This window comes from Chenopodium album, chromosome 11 (assembly GCF_948465745.1).
Source record: "Chenopodium album chromosome 11, dcCheAlbu1.1, whole genome shotgun sequence".
NCBI classification, from domain to species: Eukaryota; Viridiplantae; Streptophyta; class Magnoliopsida; order Caryophyllales; family Amaranthaceae; genus Chenopodium; species Chenopodium album.
Window position 1 is genome coordinate 9,461,631 of NC_137844.1, and position 20,459 is coordinate 9,482,089.

General features: G+C 33.7%; 1 protein-coding gene and 1 non-coding gene across 2 annotated transcripts; both read right to left on the reverse strand.

The window, feature by feature from the left end:
* Nucleotides 1-15,350: 15,350 nt before the first annotated feature.
* Nucleotides 15,351-15,423, reverse strand: TRNAK-CUU (transfer RNA lysine (anticodon CUU)). Its single transcript has one exon. It is a non-coding gene; the product is annotated as a tRNA-Lys (tRNA).
* Nucleotides 15,424-16,988: 1,565 nt separating this feature from the next.
* LOC145568511 (protein POLYCHOME-like) lies at nt 16,989-19,897 on the reverse strand. The gene is made up of 3 exons (XM_081627936.1): nt 19,750-19,897; nt 18,674-19,036; nt 16,989-18,020 (listed from the first exon to the last, which is right to left on the reverse strand). Exons 2-3 carry the CDS (start codon nt 19,016-19,018, stop codon nt 17,655-17,657), a joined length of 711 nt encoding a protein of 236 aa, XP_081484062.1. The 5' UTR covers nt 19,019-19,036; nt 19,750-19,897; the 3' UTR covers nt 16,989-17,654.
* Nucleotides 19,898-20,459: the final 562 nt, after the last annotated feature.

The window sequence follows — 20,459 nt, forward strand, 5'->3', positions numbered from 1 at the left end:
GACATTCCTCGCAAAACACAACAATCATCATAGTAAGAAACAAAGCACAATAGTACTTGCTCCTTACAGATGGCTAACAAGAGAATATCCTGCTACATAAACCACAGAAAAAGAAGAAAAAAACTTCAGCCAAGTACCAATTACTACTTTATTATATCATCCCTCAATGAAAGAAAAGGTGCCATCTACTTCCATATGTACAGTCATACAGCCCTAACAAGTATCACTCAAAATTCACAACATTTAGCCTACAAGAAAAAAGGGAAGGGGGTGCATAAAGTAGAAACTACATCATCGTCTTTACTCTGGTCCTCAAGCATGAATGAAGGCAATTAGTTTTCATCATCTTAGTGATCAATTAAATGTTAAAGTCTCCTATTTCGATTACTACCATTCATCGTCCTCATCGTTGCCATAATCTTCATCTTCATCATCACTGACATCATCATGTTCATCATCATCGACGTCATCTTCATCGTCTTCGGTAGATTCCCAATCACTATATACCTCATCAGTCATCACAATCTTTTAGGTCTTCAGAGTCTCCAAACAGTCCTCCATTATCATCACTGTCGTCATAATCTTCTTCATCACCGCTGTCGTCATAATCTTCTTCATCATCTTCGTCATCACTACCTCCAAATCTAACATTACTCTTTCCACAGAAGTCATTGTTTCCAATGCTAGAATTGTTCTCCGATTTGTGAGATAAAGAAGGCCTGCCATTCATATCAGATAAAATACAATCACTCGCTCATAATATATAGACAATGGCTTATTGCAACAAAAGAAAATGAGAAAACAACTGATAGTCATATGCTCATAGCTGCCACTTGTTTTCTAGATGCATGCTCTCTGCAGCAAGATGCTTGTTATCCTGCAACATTTTAAGAAGTAACACTCATTAGACTCAAGTAATAATCAATACAAGCAATTTCTTTATTCCAAACAGCAAATCAAACCACCAGAGGTAAAAAAAATGAAACTCCCAGAGGAGAAGGGAAGAAAAGGCCTTACATGCAGATCATTCGAAGAAAAAATATGCGCAAAAACTTGTTGGGTACATAATAAGTTTATTGTAAATTAGATTAAAGTGACCCTTTTAGTCAATATATATAGTGATTAGTGACCCTTACTATATCGACCACAAGGGTTACTATAGTTCGGTGCACAATAATAAACTTATTGCGCATAAGATGTATCTAAGTTTTTGCCAAGAATATGTGCCTGCGTTTATATACACACATATATAATTGAGATTAAGAAGGATTTCACTCGAGAATTCCACTTCAAAGGAAAAATCTTTCTTAGATAATAAAATAAAAAGGTAAATTCTATATGGTAGCCTTCAACTTTGGATTTATCTACATAGTGGCAGGGCAAAAAAAAAAAATTATATCTCGGTATAATTTTTTTTATTCCTATCACAAGTAGAAAAACCAAAAGTTGAAGGCTACCACGTAGAATTTTCCAAATAAAAATTAAAGATTGGCTAACGATTTTCATGTACCCCACCAAATGCTCCAAAGATGACACTAAGTCTAGTACTAACAGAACAAAATTCCGACTTAATCCACTTCTTATGGTTGAAATAAAAGACCAAATTTCAATGTAGCATCATATATCTGGGTTTTCAACAGAAGTTTCACATATTCACAACAAAAATTTCAAAGTGTAGACTTGGACACTCAACACTTTAACAAATGGAGTGACTACGTCAAAATAAAAAGAAAGACAGGGGTAATCAAACAATTATCTAATCACAAAACGCGGAAATTGGAACCATTACAAGGGTAGGTAGCTAGAAATAGTAAGATTGACGAAACAAATGCAAAGGTATAGAAACTTGCAACATATTCATACCTCACTCTTATCTATCCCTTGATCGGCTTCAGTTGCTCCAAAGGGTGAGATGAGACTCTCAACATAATCCCTAGTCATTACCATATGAGCATAATTGGTATGCTTCCCTTTGAAACATTCTAGAGATTCCTTACAAGGTTGGACCAGTTTGAACTCATTCGACTGTCGCACCAAAATCTTCCCCGTCTTTGAAAAAGTAATCAAAGAGATGTTTGTGAGATCAACAGACAAAATCTTCTGCCAGGAAGTCCAATCATTAGGGTCCTTCAACATCCAAAAATCAGTCACATCTTGTTTCTTGCTACCACTCAAAGATAAGCATCCATTCACTTGATACAATTGCAGCTCATGGTAACCACTCTGCCAATCCAACACTGGGTACTTCACCAGTTTTTCGGTCACAACATCAAAACCAGCAATTTCACCATTAATAGAAAAAGCAGGAGCCCATTACATATTATCACCAACCAAGACTGCCTGGTCACGCAATCTTCTTGCAATCGACTCCTCAACCGTATCAGCTCCTACTCTTTTCCACTTCCAACACCACCGATTCATCTGAAGGTATGCATAACTACCTACCATTCGTTTCCATTGTCCAGCTTTAAGTGAAAACATATAAAAACCGCGAAATCTACTAAAATCAACGGTTCCACACTCAAAGGAAGCAACAATGACATAGTCATCAAGCGACGACACATAACCAAACCCATGAGCCTCCGAAACATGGACGCCCTTGGGGCTATCTATGTCCCGGCACTGACGCGTAGCCAGGTTCCATATCGTAAAAAAGCAATGCCTATCATCCTCATTATCGTCTCGTTGATACAGACACACAAGACCATTACTGGGGTCCACCATATGATGCCAGTCAACATCCCCGATACCATCCTCGAAACTCATCAAGTCTTTCACATCACTGCTATCACGCTCAGGTAACAGGCAGTAGGTGCCGCATTGATGTTTTGAACAAAATTTCTCATCGTGAGGAAGCATGATGAAGTAGCGGGATGAGTATTTTATATTAATAAAAACTATAGATTAAATTTTCAACAACTAGCTCAAAAGCTACTTCTACTTTTAAAAGCTAATATTTATAACTTTTCATAAAAGTTACCTCTACCACTAAAAGCTACCCTAACCACTACTAAGCCAAACACTCACATTTTTTATTAAGTAATGGATTGACCAAGTCATACCACTGAAAGCTACTCAAACTTTAGTGCCGAACATGCCCTTAGTAAGTGAAAGTTATAGATTTTTTTTTTAAAGGAAGTTATTTTTGTTAAGTTAATCATTTATCCATAAAAAAAAAAGTTAATCTTTTAAGGTTGTGGGAGTTATTTGGAATATTTAAGGTTGGAAATTATTTTCTAAAAAAAATAAATAAAAAAGAGAATGCACGAGAATTGAGAGTTGGGGGTTTAGAGAGCTGTGAAGAAGTGTTGTAAAAACGTCTCTTAGGTTTTGTTCACATTTACTGAACTGAGATGAACTAAATTGAACTGAACTGATTAGAGCTGAATTGAATTGAACTGAAGTGAAATGAATTTTTTATGAGAGAAGGAAATTAGGAGCTTAATTGAACTGATTGGAGCTGAAATGAATTAAATTGAACTGAAATTAAGTTGAAGTGAACCGGCCCTTAAATTATATAAAAAAAATTTCGTATCGGATACTTTAATTATTCGATATCCAAAAAAAATCCGAGTTAGTATCCGATATCTAATTTTTTTTCGGATTGGATATCCTAAAAAAACCTCAAATGCTCCAAGTTAAATGCATATGTGCAAAAAGAGCGCGTAAACACAATAATAATCTATCTATCTATCTATTAACCTATACTAAAAGTAAATCCTCAATGACACTTGTCATTACCTTGTCAAAAAAAATTTCCCGCTTTTTTCCTTTTTTTTTTTTTTTGCAAAATTTTTCAGTGACTATTTATATTTTATGATATTTGCTTTTCATATTGACAATGATATTGCATATATATTCAAATGAATTATTTCTAAATATATTTTATATACTTTATGTAGGCCCTGTTTGGGAGAAAGCTGAAAGCTGAAAGCTGAAGCTGATTGAGTTAGCTGATTTTGACTAGCTGATTTTATTAACTGATTTGACTAACTTATTGTATTAACTGATTATATAAAAGTGTTTGGTAAATAGCTGATAGCTTAAAGGTGTTAGAGTATATGAAATGACCAATAAACTAATTGTAGGGTAGGTAGTTTAGATAGGATTTTAAATTAAATGAGGTTATAAGTGTCATTTCACAATAATTAATGAATAAGCTAATTGAAAAGGCTCCTAAAATGAGCTTTTTCAAAAAGAGCTTATTTAGTGGAATAAGTTCTTTCAATAAGCTTACTACCAAACACTTGTATTAGCTTGTTTGACTAGTCAATCAGCTAAAGTTAGTCAAATAAGCTAATATACCCCCAATAAGCTTTCTTCCAAACATGACCGTAATATTTAACAAACGGGATTTTGACCTAGTACTAGTGTAAAGAAATAAGTACTCCAAATTTAAATGCAGCGGGTTAATCAAAAACCGATGCATTTGAATTATTTACCCCACAAATACACGAACAGCCTAAATTTACCCTCTTTCATTCATTCCAAAAAATTTCAACCCTAACTCTCTTTGATTGCGCAACCATCAACGGCCACCACCAATTGCCGCAACTCCGACCATTGCGGCTTCTCTTCAACGGTAAATTTCTCTATTTTTCATATTTTTTTTTGTTTTATGAAAAGTTGCTTAATTATCCTCTTATTATTCTTAAGATTGGATGTGTTTTTGGTTGGTTTTTGCTATTTTGTTGGTTAATTTGCAAGTTAGTAAGTTAAATTAAGGGGGTTTTACTGGGTTTTTGATTTAGTTTGTTTGATTAAGAAAATTTGGTGATAAAAACTCAAAATGATATTTTGAGTAGGTTTGAACTTTGAAGATTGCTGTTATTAATTTATGTGGTAGATTAAGAGAAAAAGATGATTGTTTGAATGTTTATAAACAATAATATTCTAAAATTGTAAAGTATTACAAACTCAGTGGTTTTTTTGTTTTTATTTTCTTTTTTTGATGAAAGTATATATTTCTCCATATTTACTACTTACACACCAAGTAGAAAGATGAATATAAGGGTGATTTCCTTAATATTGTTAAAATAAAAACCTCCATTGTGTTGGTGTTAAATACGATCAATGTACCATTAGTGGTTCTTGTTTATGAATCGTTACTCATATTAGCGATTTAAGAAGGAAGCTGACTAAGGGGAAAGGGAAGCTGATTTTAATGAACTGTCAAAGAGATCTTTCTTTAATAGCAACCGGTCTCTTTCCCTCCTTAGTAAATGACCAAATTCTATGCAAAATGCAAAGGACTAAAACAATGTGAGAATTCTAGATTTTGAAATATAAAGACTATCGATTTTGCGAGAATTCTAAATGTTAGTGGTTCATACGTATTTACTAATTTAATGACTGCCTTGGTGAACTTTGTATATTAATACTAATGGGGTTTTTGGAGTGTTTATAGGGCTTCTTGATTGAGAAGGATCGTAGTTTGATGTATGGTAGACGTGACACAGAAGAATTCTTGAACGGTGTTTCTGAATTCTGTAAAAGTGCTTTAATGTGTCAAGCTAAAGCAGGAAGAGATAAGTTTTATTGCCCTTGTGTTGATTGTAACAATGTAAAAATAATTAGTAGTATTAAAGTGATTAGAGAGCATGTACTTCACCGTGGGTTTAAACCTTTTTATTATGTATGGGTTTGGCATGGTGAAGCGAGCGTAGACTCAAGTGTAACTTTACCACAAGACATGAAGTCCATTAAAGAAACATTAAGAGATCACCTGAGACATGAGATGGAAAATAAGTTTGCTATAATGTTATCATTGCTTGGGCATTCAGGTAAAGGCAGCTTATTGCTTATTGCCAATTTTTTTCCACTAAACATATGTATCATGTATGCCTATAATTAAGCAGTTATGTTTTTTAGGAAGAGACACCTTGCAAACTTTTATACTCAGGATCATGTACCATTGATAAAATGCGTGTGGTGGCCGAGGGCAATGCACAACCACCAAGTGAGCGCTTACAAGTCCATTTCCAGTCAATCCCGATGGGCTATTTTGCTATTGAAGTATACAAAGTTCATCATGATGGTTTCGAGGATTTAACAGTTTTATGGCCTAGTAAGGACTCTTAACATCTTAAAACTGTGCGATGCCATTGGTAGTTTGATACTATGGCCGTGTGCATGGTTGAGGATTTCAGACGAGGTAAATATAATGGTACTGAAGAATCAATTCGTGTTGGAGACAAGTTCATGAGTTCATCTTTGCCCCATACATTGTAAAGTATGTCTAATTATACACTTTAGTAGCTTAATTGCACATGAAAATTGATTATAATGGTATCAAACTATGCTGTATTTGTAGTGCCCATTGGTTGCTCCTTATGATATGTGTTACAAGTCATACAATTTATCAATTCCATTCTATGCGTCAAGTTCCACCAAGATTCATAGTTGTTAAAACACCATTGAATAGGTACCTTTGATATTCAATTTATGTATACATGCATGTTTATTCAAAATTTCAACTAAAATTTATTGGGATTGTGGAGTGTGCTGAAAAAAATTAACTACAAAGGTCTAAATAAAAACGTTGTTCCTCAATGGAAATCTATGGAGGTAGGTAATAAGTTTTTTTTAAGAAATATATCAGCAATTTAAGAGTCATTGTTTACATATGTATCCTTCTTAATCTGATCGTTATGTTTGTTAGTGTGGCAACAAGAGATTAGCATCAAGAGTGGCTACTACGTGATGAGATTCATGTATGAATTGGTCACAAGTTGCAAAGAGGCTGAGGATTTAGACAAGGTATTGCTATTAGTTATATTTGTGATGGTGATTTTTATTCATGTCAAGTTTGCATTTGGAGGTGTGTAGGGGTGGTCAATAAATTTGCCTAAAGTCTGTATTAGCGAAGTTGTGTCAAATAAGGTTGGAGGGAGTGGAAAACAAATCATTCAAATGGAAGCTAATGTGCATGTAAGAACACGAGTTCACCCTTAATTCCCAAAACTACCTAATACAATTCGAATTGAATCTATATAACTAAAGAAACCTAATTTTAAATACTGTTTTTGTTCCTTATAGTCCTTTTCACCTTCCTTTTTGAAGTTTTTCCATAGTTCATTACATTTTCACAAAATTTATTATTTGATGAATGTTTTTGGCCTTCTGAACCTAATTTTAAATACTCTTTTTGTTCCTTAGAGTCCTTTTCACCTTCGGTTTTGGGGTTGTTCCAAAGTTCTTTTCATTTTCACATAATTCATTATTTGATAAAAGTTTTTTGGCCATTATACCATATCCCCCATGTTGGACTTAGGCCCTATTCTTTTGAGCTTCTGGGCAGAGCAGAGCAGGGGTCAGTAGAGCAGACAGATTAGATTTCAACATTATTATTATTATTATTATTATTGTTAATGTTGTTGTTGTTGTTGTTGTTGTTATTATTATTATTATTATTATTATTATTATTATTATTATTATTAAAGTGCATATACCATTGATTTAGGTGAGCGAAAACATAAATAAATGTGTACCACATTTAACATATATTAATAGTAGAAAGATAAAAGACAGCGGTTTACTTATATTTATTTCACAAAAATTTTAAAATAAAATGATTTAATGAGTAATAATGATTTTACTTATAAATTTGTCTTAATTATATATTTTTAACCCTCAAAATAATAATGATATACAAAGTACTATTTGAAAACAACCTCTTTTTTTAATTCTTAAATTGTATGGAAAGATTTGAAAAATAATTCAACTCAATGAACTAACAGTTAATACCCACATAAAATGTTTCTACACATTGTGAGTCTAATATCAAATGTTTATAAAAGAAATTGTTATTAATATTATTTATTTTTTGAAAGAATTGTTATAATTATTAGAAATTAGTAATTAATAATATTATTAAATATTAATTCTTAATAGTTTGAATTATTAAATATTATTATTGATAGTTATTATTAATTATTATTATGATTAATAAATATTAATTATTAATATTAAGAATTATTAAAATTATTATTAATATTAATAATTATTATAATTATTCAAAATAATAAATTATTATCATCAATACAATATTAATTATTATTATTGAATATTAATGATTATTATTGAATATTAATGATTATTATTATTAATTATTATTTGAAAATAGAGCAGAGCAGATTTCTTTTAAGCAAATCAAATCAGATTTGATTTGAGCAGAGCAGAGCAGCTCTAAAGAATGGAGCCTTACTTGGTTCCACACTCTCCCACAACCACATTCACATTCCCATTTGAAAAATAAAAAGGATCCACTTTTACATTCTTTTACTCTTGGTAGTCGGTAAGTGTTTCTATAAGAAGTGGGAAGAACATTAGAAAACGTAAAGAATATACAAATTTGACCTCAAATAAGATGGAATAAACGTAAGTGAAACAAGTTCACATTGATATTCTAAAACCACAAAAAAAAAAAAAAAAAAAAAAAAAAAAAAAAAAAAAAAACCAAATTGAACTTATATGACTATAAACAAACCTAAATAAACCAAATTGATCTCAAATAAGTTAGACTTTACTTAAAATGAACAAGCTCACGTAGTCAAAAAGAGCTTAAACAAGCCAAAATTACCTCAGATTTGCAAGAAGTTGTTTAAAATGGTATGCCTATGAATAAGCCAAAATCACCCGAAAATCTCAATTATGCAAGAAGTTTCTTAAATATTGCCAAAAGCATCATTAACTAGTGGATTACTTAACATAAACATAAATAAGCCAATACAAAGTCAAATGATGACGTAGAAATTACTTAAATTTTATAAGCAAACCATCAAATAGAAGTAAATAGAATGTAGATGACTTACAAAGAGCCTTTAAACCAAAATGACCTCAAATTCTTTAGAAGTTTTTTAATAGAATAAGTTTACCTATAATTTGTCAAAGCCACCAAAAGCAAGTCCAATTGAACTTAAAATAACTCTACAAGAACATAAATAAGCCAAAATGAACTAAAATAAGTTAGAAGTTACTTAGATAGAACCAGCACGCTTATAATATTCCAAATCCTTTGAAAAAAAAAAAAAAAAAAATTGGAACTCAAATAAGTCACAACATGAACATGAAACAAGTCCAAATGACCTTAATATGCTAGAAGTTGATTAAATAAAAGCTCACCCTTTTGCTGAAACCACCAAAAGGAAGTGAATTGAGTAGATTACTTAAAATGAGCCTATATGAACCAAAGTGATCTCAAATAAGTTAGAAGTTGCTTATCAAACAAATTCACCTATAATCTGTCAAAACCACCAAAAGTCAAATTGTAAATAACTCAAAACCACCAAAAGCAAGTTGATTGAACTTAAATCACTCAACATGAAGATAAATAAGCCAAAATGGCATTAAATAAGTTTGAAGCTGCTTAGATAGAACAAGTTCATCTAGGATCGATGTTCCTAAATCTCCCATGGCAAGTCATATTAATTTAACATGATTCAATATGAACAAAATGACCTAATATAAGCTAGCTATTCCTTAGATTGAACGAGCTCACCTATAATTTGCTTTAACTACCAAAATGAAGTGAACTCGAACATATATCACTCAAAAAAAAACCTAAATTCAGCAAAATGACTTCAAATAAGCTAGGATTTAATTAAATAGAACAAATTTTTCTATAGTTTACAAAAACCACCAAAAGCAAGTCTTTAACTTAAGTGATTATACTAGAACATAAATAAACCAAAATGACCCTTATTAAGCTAGAAGCTGTTTAGATCGATTAAGTGCACTTATAATATTCCAAAATCAGCTAAATAACTCAAAATGGAAATTTGACCCTTATTAAGTGCATCTATAAGGCAAATGGAAATTTGATAATTCAAAATGAATGTTTATATCATAACCTACAATATCCATATTTCTAACTTAAGTTTCATTTGTTTTTATGGTGTTCTTACTTATTAGGTCTTCAAGATATTATGGGAATCGCCAGTAGTGCCGTTTAGCAAAGAGGATATACATAAAGTTCGAGACATTTGGGCTACCTACATCACTGATAATTGTCTTTAAAACTCAATATTGTAATGACTCTTTTGGTTTCTCTATGGAGCTACTTTGTTATCCTATGTATATATGTCAAGTTTGCAAAATTGGTGAATTTGTGTGTGGTGGTGGCTGATGTTGGTTTGTGAGGTGGAAAGATCGAGGCGGTGCTGGTTGAAAAGGTAGTTGCAGCCCTTGCAAGTGGTGGTAAAAGTCCTCTAGTTCATCTAACAAACCAGAGCATATAACATAATTAATGCTCTAATTTAAGTGCAACTGAAGCTTTTGATGTGTAATATGCTTCAGTTTATTAGAGGAAGCAGAGAAATTGATGTTCTCAATGCACGAGTTTTTTTTTGAAGAAAGCAGAGCAATTGATGTGTTAAATGCTCTAGCTCATCACTGTATGTCTTTGGAATCTTAGCGGTTTGCATAAAAACACATATGTATTTTTCTACAGAGACGAGTGTGACCATTTTATCTCACGGCAATATAATGCCTAATTTCACTGTCTTAATCTGTGGCCTTATATAGTTATATACATTTTATCTTTGTCCGTACCTTTTATCGTTCATAATTAATCTGATCAGGCTTTTAAGAACACGAGTGGTAGTTAACTTAAAGGAATTAAAAGTTGTATGAGATGACTCAGATTAACCCCATAGTATTATTACCACTTTAATCTTGTTCAAAGTACGGTTGTGTTCTTAAAAAGATATATGAATATAGGACAAAAATGAAGCATATAATTACTAAAATGAGGAATGTTTGCAGTCATCATGTCTGCCCCTATTTGCTTGGTCATGTGATATACATTATCATATAATTTTGATGCTGGACCATTGCACACAAATTTGGTGTTCCATGGCTCAATAATATTCCACAAATACATCAATAGAGACCCTTATTTGTCACACCCTTTACTCTTTTCAAGAACCATCTTCAACTGCATTCCTCTGCCTCTGATCTCCTTTCAAATAATCTCACACTTGATCTTCCTGACATCCTCCTTGAACGATAGAATTCCGCAGTTCTGCCACCAGTCACCAGTGATCAGGGGCTGTTTAACATTGTGTTGCTCTTGCACTGAGAGGATAAAAGGTATGCCATTTTTACGTACCATTGTTTTTATTTGTAGGAGGTATTGTTGAGTGAAAAGATTTGGTTACATTATTACATTTACAATATAGTTTTATGCTTTTTTCATTTAGTATTTATAGTTATTTTGCATTATTATTTCTCACTTGTAATGGAACCTGTAAAGTATTTTATTTATTTACTACCTCCGATTTTTTTTAGTTGCAACTAATAATACCCCAAAGTTGCAACTAAAAAAAAATCGGAGGTAGTATATATTTTGTGAAAAGGAACTAAGAAAATAGTGATTAAATTTATAATATTTGTCTACAAAACATCATAAATTAAGATTCTTGAAAAGAAAAAAAAAAATGATAAATTAAGAGTGACATATCAACAGAAAGTTGATACAAATTATAACCAACATAATATTTCAACATCTCAAATTAAAGTTCATATTTGGATTAATTGGCTAGATTGTAACCAAAAATATGATTTTATTTATTTATTTATTTATTTACATAGTGTTTAATTTAAACTTTCAATAAATCAAAGCAAAATATAATGAAAAAACAAGTCCTAGGATTGTTGATTTGCTGAGGCATGAGTCAGTGGAGCAAGCTGTATGCAGGTTCAAGTTGTGTGCCTAAACTGGTGCAGGGGACTAGGCCCCCGCTGATCATGAGATTCTGGTGGAGCTGCCACTGGTGAAGGGTGTGGAGACATCACGTCGCAGACCCCCATTAGGATGTTACAATCAGCTGACAGTCGTCAAAACCTGAAAAGAATATATGGAAACCTGAAATTGAGCCTAATTAATATTTACTGTATGACTGAAGGAAAATAAAATCAGAAGATCAGAAAATTACCTATTAGATTGTAAACATCTAGCAGTCTAGTGTTTATATAGTATTTTGCATAGACCTTTGGCATGGCTTCAAATCAAATAGTTGATTTTATGGATTTGGATGCATAAATTCTATGTTATTAGTCATTATATAAGTGATGTTACATAAATTCATCATTGCAGAAAAATGCACTAGTTGTGAAGCAGTAAATTTAGAAATATTGTTCTGAATTCCCTACAATTTAGCACCAATTCTTCAAGAGTTGGAGTTAAATTCTGACATATAATATGGAAACATGAATAATGCCTAAATTTCAGTATTATGGTGTCGCCTAAATTTATCACTGCAGTTATGGGGAGGAAATGCGAAGGCTGTAAAATTGCGGAGAATTATAGTTATTGGTCTGAACTTCCTGCAACAAAACACCAATTCTTCAAGGTCATGTATGGCGATTTTGAGCACCAAATGGTAGGTAAAAATGTTATACATACTTATATTATAAATATTAGCTCACTTGATTGTATTTTTTGGTGAACATTTCTTGCAGAATATTCCTCAGAAGTTCATGGAGTGTTTCAAGGAGAAACTCTCCCCCTGGTGTACACTTATAGGGCCAAGTAAACACAAATGGAAAATCAGACTCTCGAGTACATATAATGAAAGACAAATGGTGTTTTCAGATGGGTGGAAACAGTTTGTTCGTGACAACGGAGTGGAAACAAATGACTTCTTAGTGTTCCGTTTTGTTGGAGACTCCTCGTTTGAGGTGTCAGTGTTTGACAAGAGTGGTTGCGAGAAAGAGGGTTGTTACTTTTCCATTAATTCCAATTCAAGCTCAAGAAGATCTTCTTGTACAAGTACTCTCCACATCAACAACCATGGTAGTGTGGTTAAAGAAGAAATTGAGATTTGTGACTCATCATCAGAGGATAAATCTTTGTGGGAGGAAGGCGAAGAAGAGACTGAGGATGTAAGCCATGTAACGGAAGAAAAGAGGGAGAGAAGAGGAAGCTCAAGTGAAGGTAATACAAACTAGTCATTTCTCATTCGAGTTTGTATATGTATTCATATATGTAGTACTGTATTATAACTTGATGACCATGGTGCAGGTAAACTTCCTCAAAGCCAAAAGTACTTCATATCGAATAGGCGGGATCTTAAACATGGAGAAAAGCAAAGAGCTTCCAAGATGGCTGAGAGTTATAGGCGCAACATGAAGGATAATAAGAGAGTGTTACCTATGTTTCAGATAACCATGCTGCCTACACATGTTTACAGGGGATTTTATCTGGTTTGTCTTCCTTTATACTATGTGCAAAATTTGTAGAATTTCTTGTCTGTTTCAATATGAATTTGTTTGTTTGTTTGTTTGCAGACAATCCCAAAGGTATGGGCAAATAAGCATATGATCAAAGAGTCTCACGAGGTGGAGCTGCGTGTCCCAGGCTCTACAAAGGGAAGTTGGAGAGTCGGATGCAGATGGACAAAAGGAGGATCTATACAATGCCAACTCAGATCAAAGTGGCCGTTATTTGTGCTGGAAAACAACTTGGAGGAGCATGATACTTGTGTCTTTGAGCTGATTCAGAAGGGGAAATTAGATAATGTTAGAATTCCCATCTTCAATGTCCACATATTTCGCACTGTTGACCACATTGTTCCCTTGACTGTGTCAACGCGTATGGTCTAGCTCCAAGGAAAACAATGCAAGCTCCTATCACCCTTTGTTCTGCTAAAACTTTGAGCAGTGTATTCATGAATACTCTATCTAATTGTGTGTATTTCAGTATTTCTACTAGTGTTGTGTTTATGAAGGGTTTCAGAACCTCAGCTTACTGGTACCTTTGGATATGTACCTCCTCTTTGTAATAAGGCAAGCCAATGAATACTGAGAAGTAAAATCAGACTAGAATTAACAAATTACCATAAATAGTTGTACTGCAATGAGCTCATAAGTTCTATATCCCCTGAAATCACTAAAATCCTTTTGCACTACAGCCTGCCCTGCTATTCCTTCTTCTCTTGCAATCACCAGAACTCCTGTGACAGCACCTCTGTCTATTCAATTAATTGCCTCCTACCATTTTGATGCCCTCACCTCCTAGATCTTCATTACCTTCACCTCCTAAACCAAAATATCTCTTTCTCAGCCCAACACTTCATGAACTGAATGACGTCTACTTTTGAACATCTTATTTTTGACTTGTAAACAATTGAGCATGTGTAGATGTGTTTTGACTTGAGAGGATTATACTTGCATTATTATTTTGTTCCTCATGCAAAGGCCGTACTTTCATCCTTGCCACCATGATGTTTGTGTTTTTGAGCTGATTCAGGAAGGAGAATCAGATGGCAGAACTCCTATCTTTAGTGTCTACATGTTTTGCGCTGATCACATTGTTCCCTTGACTGTGTCAAGGTTTATGGTCTAGCTTTGAGCATAGCCTAGTCCATATGACGGCATTTCAGTATTTTTACTAAGTTTATGTTTATAAAGGTGCTTTGCAATATCAATGATATCCTTAATATGGACCTCCTCTTTTGTTTGATTTTATCACCACTTCCTGGAGGAAGTTAAGGCTTAAGCTTACAATAGATAAGACTCGTTTTTGATTTAGTGACATGATCATACTTTTCCAGATTACATTAAACATTGTATGTTTAGCCTTGAATTTTCTTACAACAAATTAACTAGATCCTGGGTGTGTCTGGATGATTATTTTAAGTTGATTTCTTCATCAAGTAACAAAATGAACATGTTAAAGACGGATTCTAAGGAATCGTTGTGCACCTGTGTGACTGTGTAAGACTTCTCTGTTTCACTTTTTTCTTGGACTCAAGTGACAGTGTTGTGAGCACAGAAGTAGGATGCAGATAATTTTTTCTGTAAGTGAATGTGTACAAATGATTTAGCTTGAGCAGATCTTACCTTTATCTAATTGTAGTATGTAAAAGTCGCACAACATTCCCCTAACCTGTTTCTAAACATCAGAAAAATGATTATCAGTCACATAAAAACATCAGATGATCAAGCTAGACCATGCACCTTCATCTGCCTTTTGATTTGTCCCGGCCCCTTCTTGAATCAAAGGAGTCGATCTGCCTTTTAATTCCTCTTTCCAATCTGTCATCGTACATCTCAAGTTCCTTTACAAGCTTGTATGATCATTGTTTGTTGTTGTTGAGAGATGAATTTTATGCTCACTTAGCATATTTTTCTTACATAATGCAGCAACTTTTTTGTGCCTTTTTTTCGAAATAAAGAGTAAAATGAAGGAATGAGCAACTGCACAAGTATATTTGGGGTGCTGTAAAGCTGAAAAACTGTACAAAAATCCATGATTATGCATTATGTGGATATGTTGTCATTACCAGCATCAAAACATAGAAGTTTAACTAACAACTTTATGCAAATCAGACCGCAAAAATTGGAAACGCCCACCGTGGGGCTCGAACCCACGACCACAAGGTTAAGAGCCTTGCGCTCTACCAACTGAGCTAGACGGGCTGTTATTTGTTGGTAAAATGTACTAAATTTATTTAACAGTTTTTTTTTTCTTCCTTTTTTTTTGACTAAGAGTACTCTAAATGAAAAGCAAGATTTACAACCTAAACTAAAGAAAGAAAGCAAGATTACACGATAGAACATTAGGGGTCGGACCATGCAACTTATTGCGATTCGATTAGGAAACCAAGTATATCCGGCGAGACATGATGTTATACCTAAGGTTGGATCTTCTTGCATTAAATCTGGAGTTGTTTCACACCTATCATGCCCTTTCACAGGAGGGTGACTAAACTCCATTAGTGTAGAAATTTCTTGAATTTCACCACTATCCAACTTCTTTAAAGTTATTTAACAGTTTATATAATCTTGATTATTTACAACCGTATTAGGATTTATGGAAAGAAATTATGCGTAAGTCGCTATGAATATAGTAATTTATTGGCTATGAATTAGGAGTAAAGCTCCTCTTAATTTTTGCTCATTTTAGTAATTTTACTTACCTAAATACATGATCGTATCCATCGTAAAAATTAATTAAAAAAATTATATAGTACTTGTGTAATATATTAGTTAAGGAGTATATAATACGATCCCACTATAAAAATATTAGTCCTATATTAATTAGTTTTAATAATTTCAACTTTTTGTAAATATGTACATGTTGATTAAGGGGCTTTGCAATATCAATGATATCCTTAGATATGGACAAATGGACCTCCTCTTCCGGGTTAAATTTAGTGACATGCATCATTAGACTCCAACTATGTTAGATTTTTCTGTTTCACTTTTTTCTTGGACTGAAGTGACTGACTATGTTGGGACTTGTGAGCAAAGAAGTAGGATCGATGCAGATTATTTTTGTAAGTGAATGTGTACAAATGATTTAGCTTAAGCATTTCTCACCTTTATCTAATTGTAGTACGTAAAAGCTTTGCAACATTCTCTAACCTGTTTCTAAACACCAGAACATGATAATACAATCACGTAAAAACAGCAAATGATCATGCTAGGTCATGCACCTTCATCTGCCTTTTAATTTGTCCTGGCCCCTTTCCGAATCAATGGGAGTTGATCCACCTTTTAAATCCTCTTTGATTTCAACTATATTGGTACCGGAATTATATATTTTGTTATTATAAAATACTCATATCATTTACAGTTTTTAACATGGGAAGCGAAATTAAGAAGGTATAAAGTAGGTGGTAGGACGAGTAAGATAAGTATTAAATGGATATGGATACACAAATGAGTAGAGGGAGTGACGATAAATTTTGTTTTGTACCCAGTAGGGCTGAGATAAAAATGGTATTGGGAGCACAACGCCACATCGTTCAGATTATAATCCCCTCCGCCCCAATGATGTCCATAGGTTGCATACTCACACGGGACAGCCAATATGGCAATGAAGGTAGTTGGCCGACTCTAGTCTTGCAAGTATGCACCCTTTAATCTTGAAACCTGAAGGCAAAAAAAAAAAAAAAAAAAAAAAAAAAAAAAAAAACCATTTACCAGAATCAGTTTTCTAGTAAAACTCCACGTAAGTGTACCTTTGTCCTTTGCCAGTCCACAACATTGTGCTTCAAGCCATCAAGGCCACCAACTTACAAGGTAGAATATGAAGGGCAGAAACTCAGAGAAATACATGAATTTTTTCCTTCAATTATACTAAGAACCAATCTTTACAATGTTATCAGATGAAACAAAATCTAATCCGACCTCTCATTTACAAGGAGTGCTCCAGTTTCCTCTATTCCTAAAGCAACAAGCATTGCTGTTATGCAACAACTAAGCTGCCAAAAATGCAAAATTTGCCGCGCATCTTACACTACAATGTCAGCAGAGGCTAACAGCTAATACTAGTATTTACCTAGCAGTAATAGTTTGCTTCTGAACTTCACTAGAAGTGAAGTGCAGTAAATGTCAGTAATGATAGCTAAATCATAGCTAAGCTTAGATGCTGCCTACCACAGCTACAAGCATAGCTGGTAAACTACATGAGGTGAAAGATAGCTGCAAGTATAGCTAAACTAGTTGCTGTGAGCGATAGCACAAGCATAGCTGAAGGATAGTAGTAGTATTAGGATATGGAATCATCAGTAGATGATCGCCTTAGGATATGGGATCATCAGAAGATGATCGCCTATGGCCATTCTCCTCCTTTCAACTCGTTCCCATCACTCTAAACTTGAAAGTGCACAAAACTCCCTTCCCATCTGGGCTTACTCCATGGGTCATCTCATTGACATCAATGTACGCACCTTCTTTTCTCGTTCTGCCCTCTTGGCAGCAGGTGTCTTCTCTAGTTTTTTTCGATCTTCCAGCCAAACTTCTCTCACCTTTTCAATCGAATGTAGAAGTCTTTTCTGTGGGGTCATGAAATCAGAACCTGTCTCGTTGTTATCAGCATTCCTAGGTGTGATCAGCCATACTTTAGTGGCTGGTGAAGGTTGAGGCTTTACTGAAATGGTAGGGAGGGGCGTTTGGGAGCCAATTTCTTGCTCAGGCTCAGCATTTGGTGCCGTTGCAGTCTCTGTATTTGTCTGCTCTTCAGTAGCTTCAGTGGTTCGATTCAGCTCAGCTCTCCTCCTCTCAATGGCCTGTGTACATCAGGAACAATGCAAGTATTGGTTCACAGATGTAGCAGTAAACATACTAATACATAACACAGCACCTGCTACTTCGAGTAATTAAGCTTGTGCAACTAAATGCCTAATCACTCGAATGTGGCAAGAGAAAAAACGTGTCCAATGAGTGACATTCAAGCCACATTGCTCGTGACACTTAAAAGTAAGCATGACAGATCAAACATTTATCTTCAACTGATTTCTCTAGATTCCAATGTAAAGTTTAAAGTAAGCCACTCTTAAGTGTTGAACTATTAGCCGACATCAATTCAAATACATCCAAAATTGGCACATCATATCTATAGTAACCATTCTATACAAATTATTGCAGTTTGAATGATACAGTAAAAAGTTCTAGTGTTCCACTTTACTAATCAGTAATCACATATACTAATGTCCCACATAAATTAATTTCAATAAAGATATAACAACTAATTTTTCAGAATCAGCTTTAAATCCCATCATTTCAACATCATAGTTCATAAAACAAAATGCAATCTAATCATACCTACATGTAACAATACTAATACACATTAAAAAAATAATCAGAAAAGATGTCGAATATCATTAATTAAACCAAAATTACACTGAAAAAGATTATACAATACATGGGTAAGAATCATTACCCTCACAATAGCAGTGATATCTCTTAAAGGGGTTCTTGGATACCATGAAGGCAACCTACTTCCCCTGCCTCGGGCACCGCCATAACGTCGTCCAGCCATCATCCTCGGAGTTCTGTTTTCCTGGCCTGTCTGCAGTTGCCTCTGTGTATACCAGCCTCGCCCAATCCCAGCTCTTCGACCCGATACACTACCACCACCTGAAACATTTCGAGGCCCGTCTCCAGATAACCCTGTCCAAGTAAGCCCGGGTTGATCGACAATAAGATCAACTCGCCGGGCAGCTCCCCGGTACAGGGCAGATATATCCACAGGTCTTGCTAATCTATCTCTTGATGGTGTAGGCATTTTTTTATGCTTGAATTCCTGCATTTTTTGCAATCCAAGCTGAAATTAATTACAATTGACTATCATTTGAAACATAAAACGCAGGTTTATGATGGAATTTGAATCAATTAAGTGAGCCAAATTTGAAGAAATGTGCATTAAAGACACCAAGAACTGATTCTCACATTTCAATTCAGCAAAAAAAAAAAAACCCCATTTCTTCAGCAAATTAATTGAATTAAAAATGAAAATACTGATCGATAATTCAAGATAACCCAGTTATTATTGAAAAGTTGGTTAAATTAATTAGAAACGCAAATGATCAGTGATGATTAAAGAATCAAAGCAACAAACACCTAGAAATAAATTTCATATTTACCCCAAAATTTGGCCCATAAAATTGAAACCCAGATTAATAAAATAAGCTTAAAGAAACCCATAAATTCAAACAAATGTTTTTACAGAAATTTGAGCTCAGACAAATAATTATTGGTTAGAAAACAAAATGAGAAATGCCCAAATAAATTTTCGTCGTAAAATGCTAACAAATTGAAAACCCAGATAAATAAACTCACCAATTTCAACAAATGCATTGACATACACTCAAACCCAGATGATAATCACAATCGTCATCAATTAAAACGCATAAAATTACATACCCAGATAAATTATCAACAAAAAACTTCGAATTAAACCGAAAACCCAATAAAATAAATTAAAATTGTCGATTAAATTAACAAAACGAAACATACCCAATGAAATTCCTCCAGTAAATAAGAATAAGAACTGTAATTTTTGAGGAGGAGATGATGAAGAAGGGAGAAAACTGAGTTGAGCAAAGGGTAGAGAGAGAAAGTAGGAGAGAGAAAATGGCGAAGTTCAAAATGAGGAAGAGAAGCAGGTTTTATGGTGAAGGGTTTTGTGAATTTGCAGACAAATTTCTCATTTTTTAATTTTTCTTGAAAATTTGAAATCATGAGCGGGATTCTGAGAGAATTTTGAATGGTAGTAAAAAGACGAATATGCCCTTCATAGTTTGAATAAAACAGGGTTGGATTGAAGGGTATTTTTAGAAAATGGGGATTAGGTCAGAACACGTTTGACCCATTATGGGTATAAATGTAATTTGAAATGGACAAGTGGGGGAGTGATATAAGGAATTTTTAGTCAACTTTAATTGGATTTAAATTTACATAATATAATATAAAAATGGGTGGATTAATGCATAAAGATATACTCGTGTGATACAATTGTGACTTGTGAGTGGTCAGTCTGGTCACTGCCTTAAGAGGGGCACATCAAGTGTTGGAGCGTATCATGATTTATGAATGAATGGATATTCAAGATTATACTATATGATCTATATCTATATTGATTTTTATATTGGCACTTTTGTCACTCTTGTGTCCTATGTTCCTTTTTTTGAATTTTCCTTCGTCTTTCTAATTTGAATTTTTTGGTT

Bases quoted from the DNA above. Each gene is read 5' to 3' on its own strand.
- LOC145568511 (XM_081627936.1), bottom strand. From the start codon at position 19,018: ATGCCTACACCATCAAGAGATAGATTAGCAAGACCTGTGGATATATCT. The intron at 18,021-18,673 runs GTAATGATTCTT...TGATGTACACAG, and splicing joins ATATCACTGCTATTGTGAGG to GCCATTGAGAGGAGGAGAGC.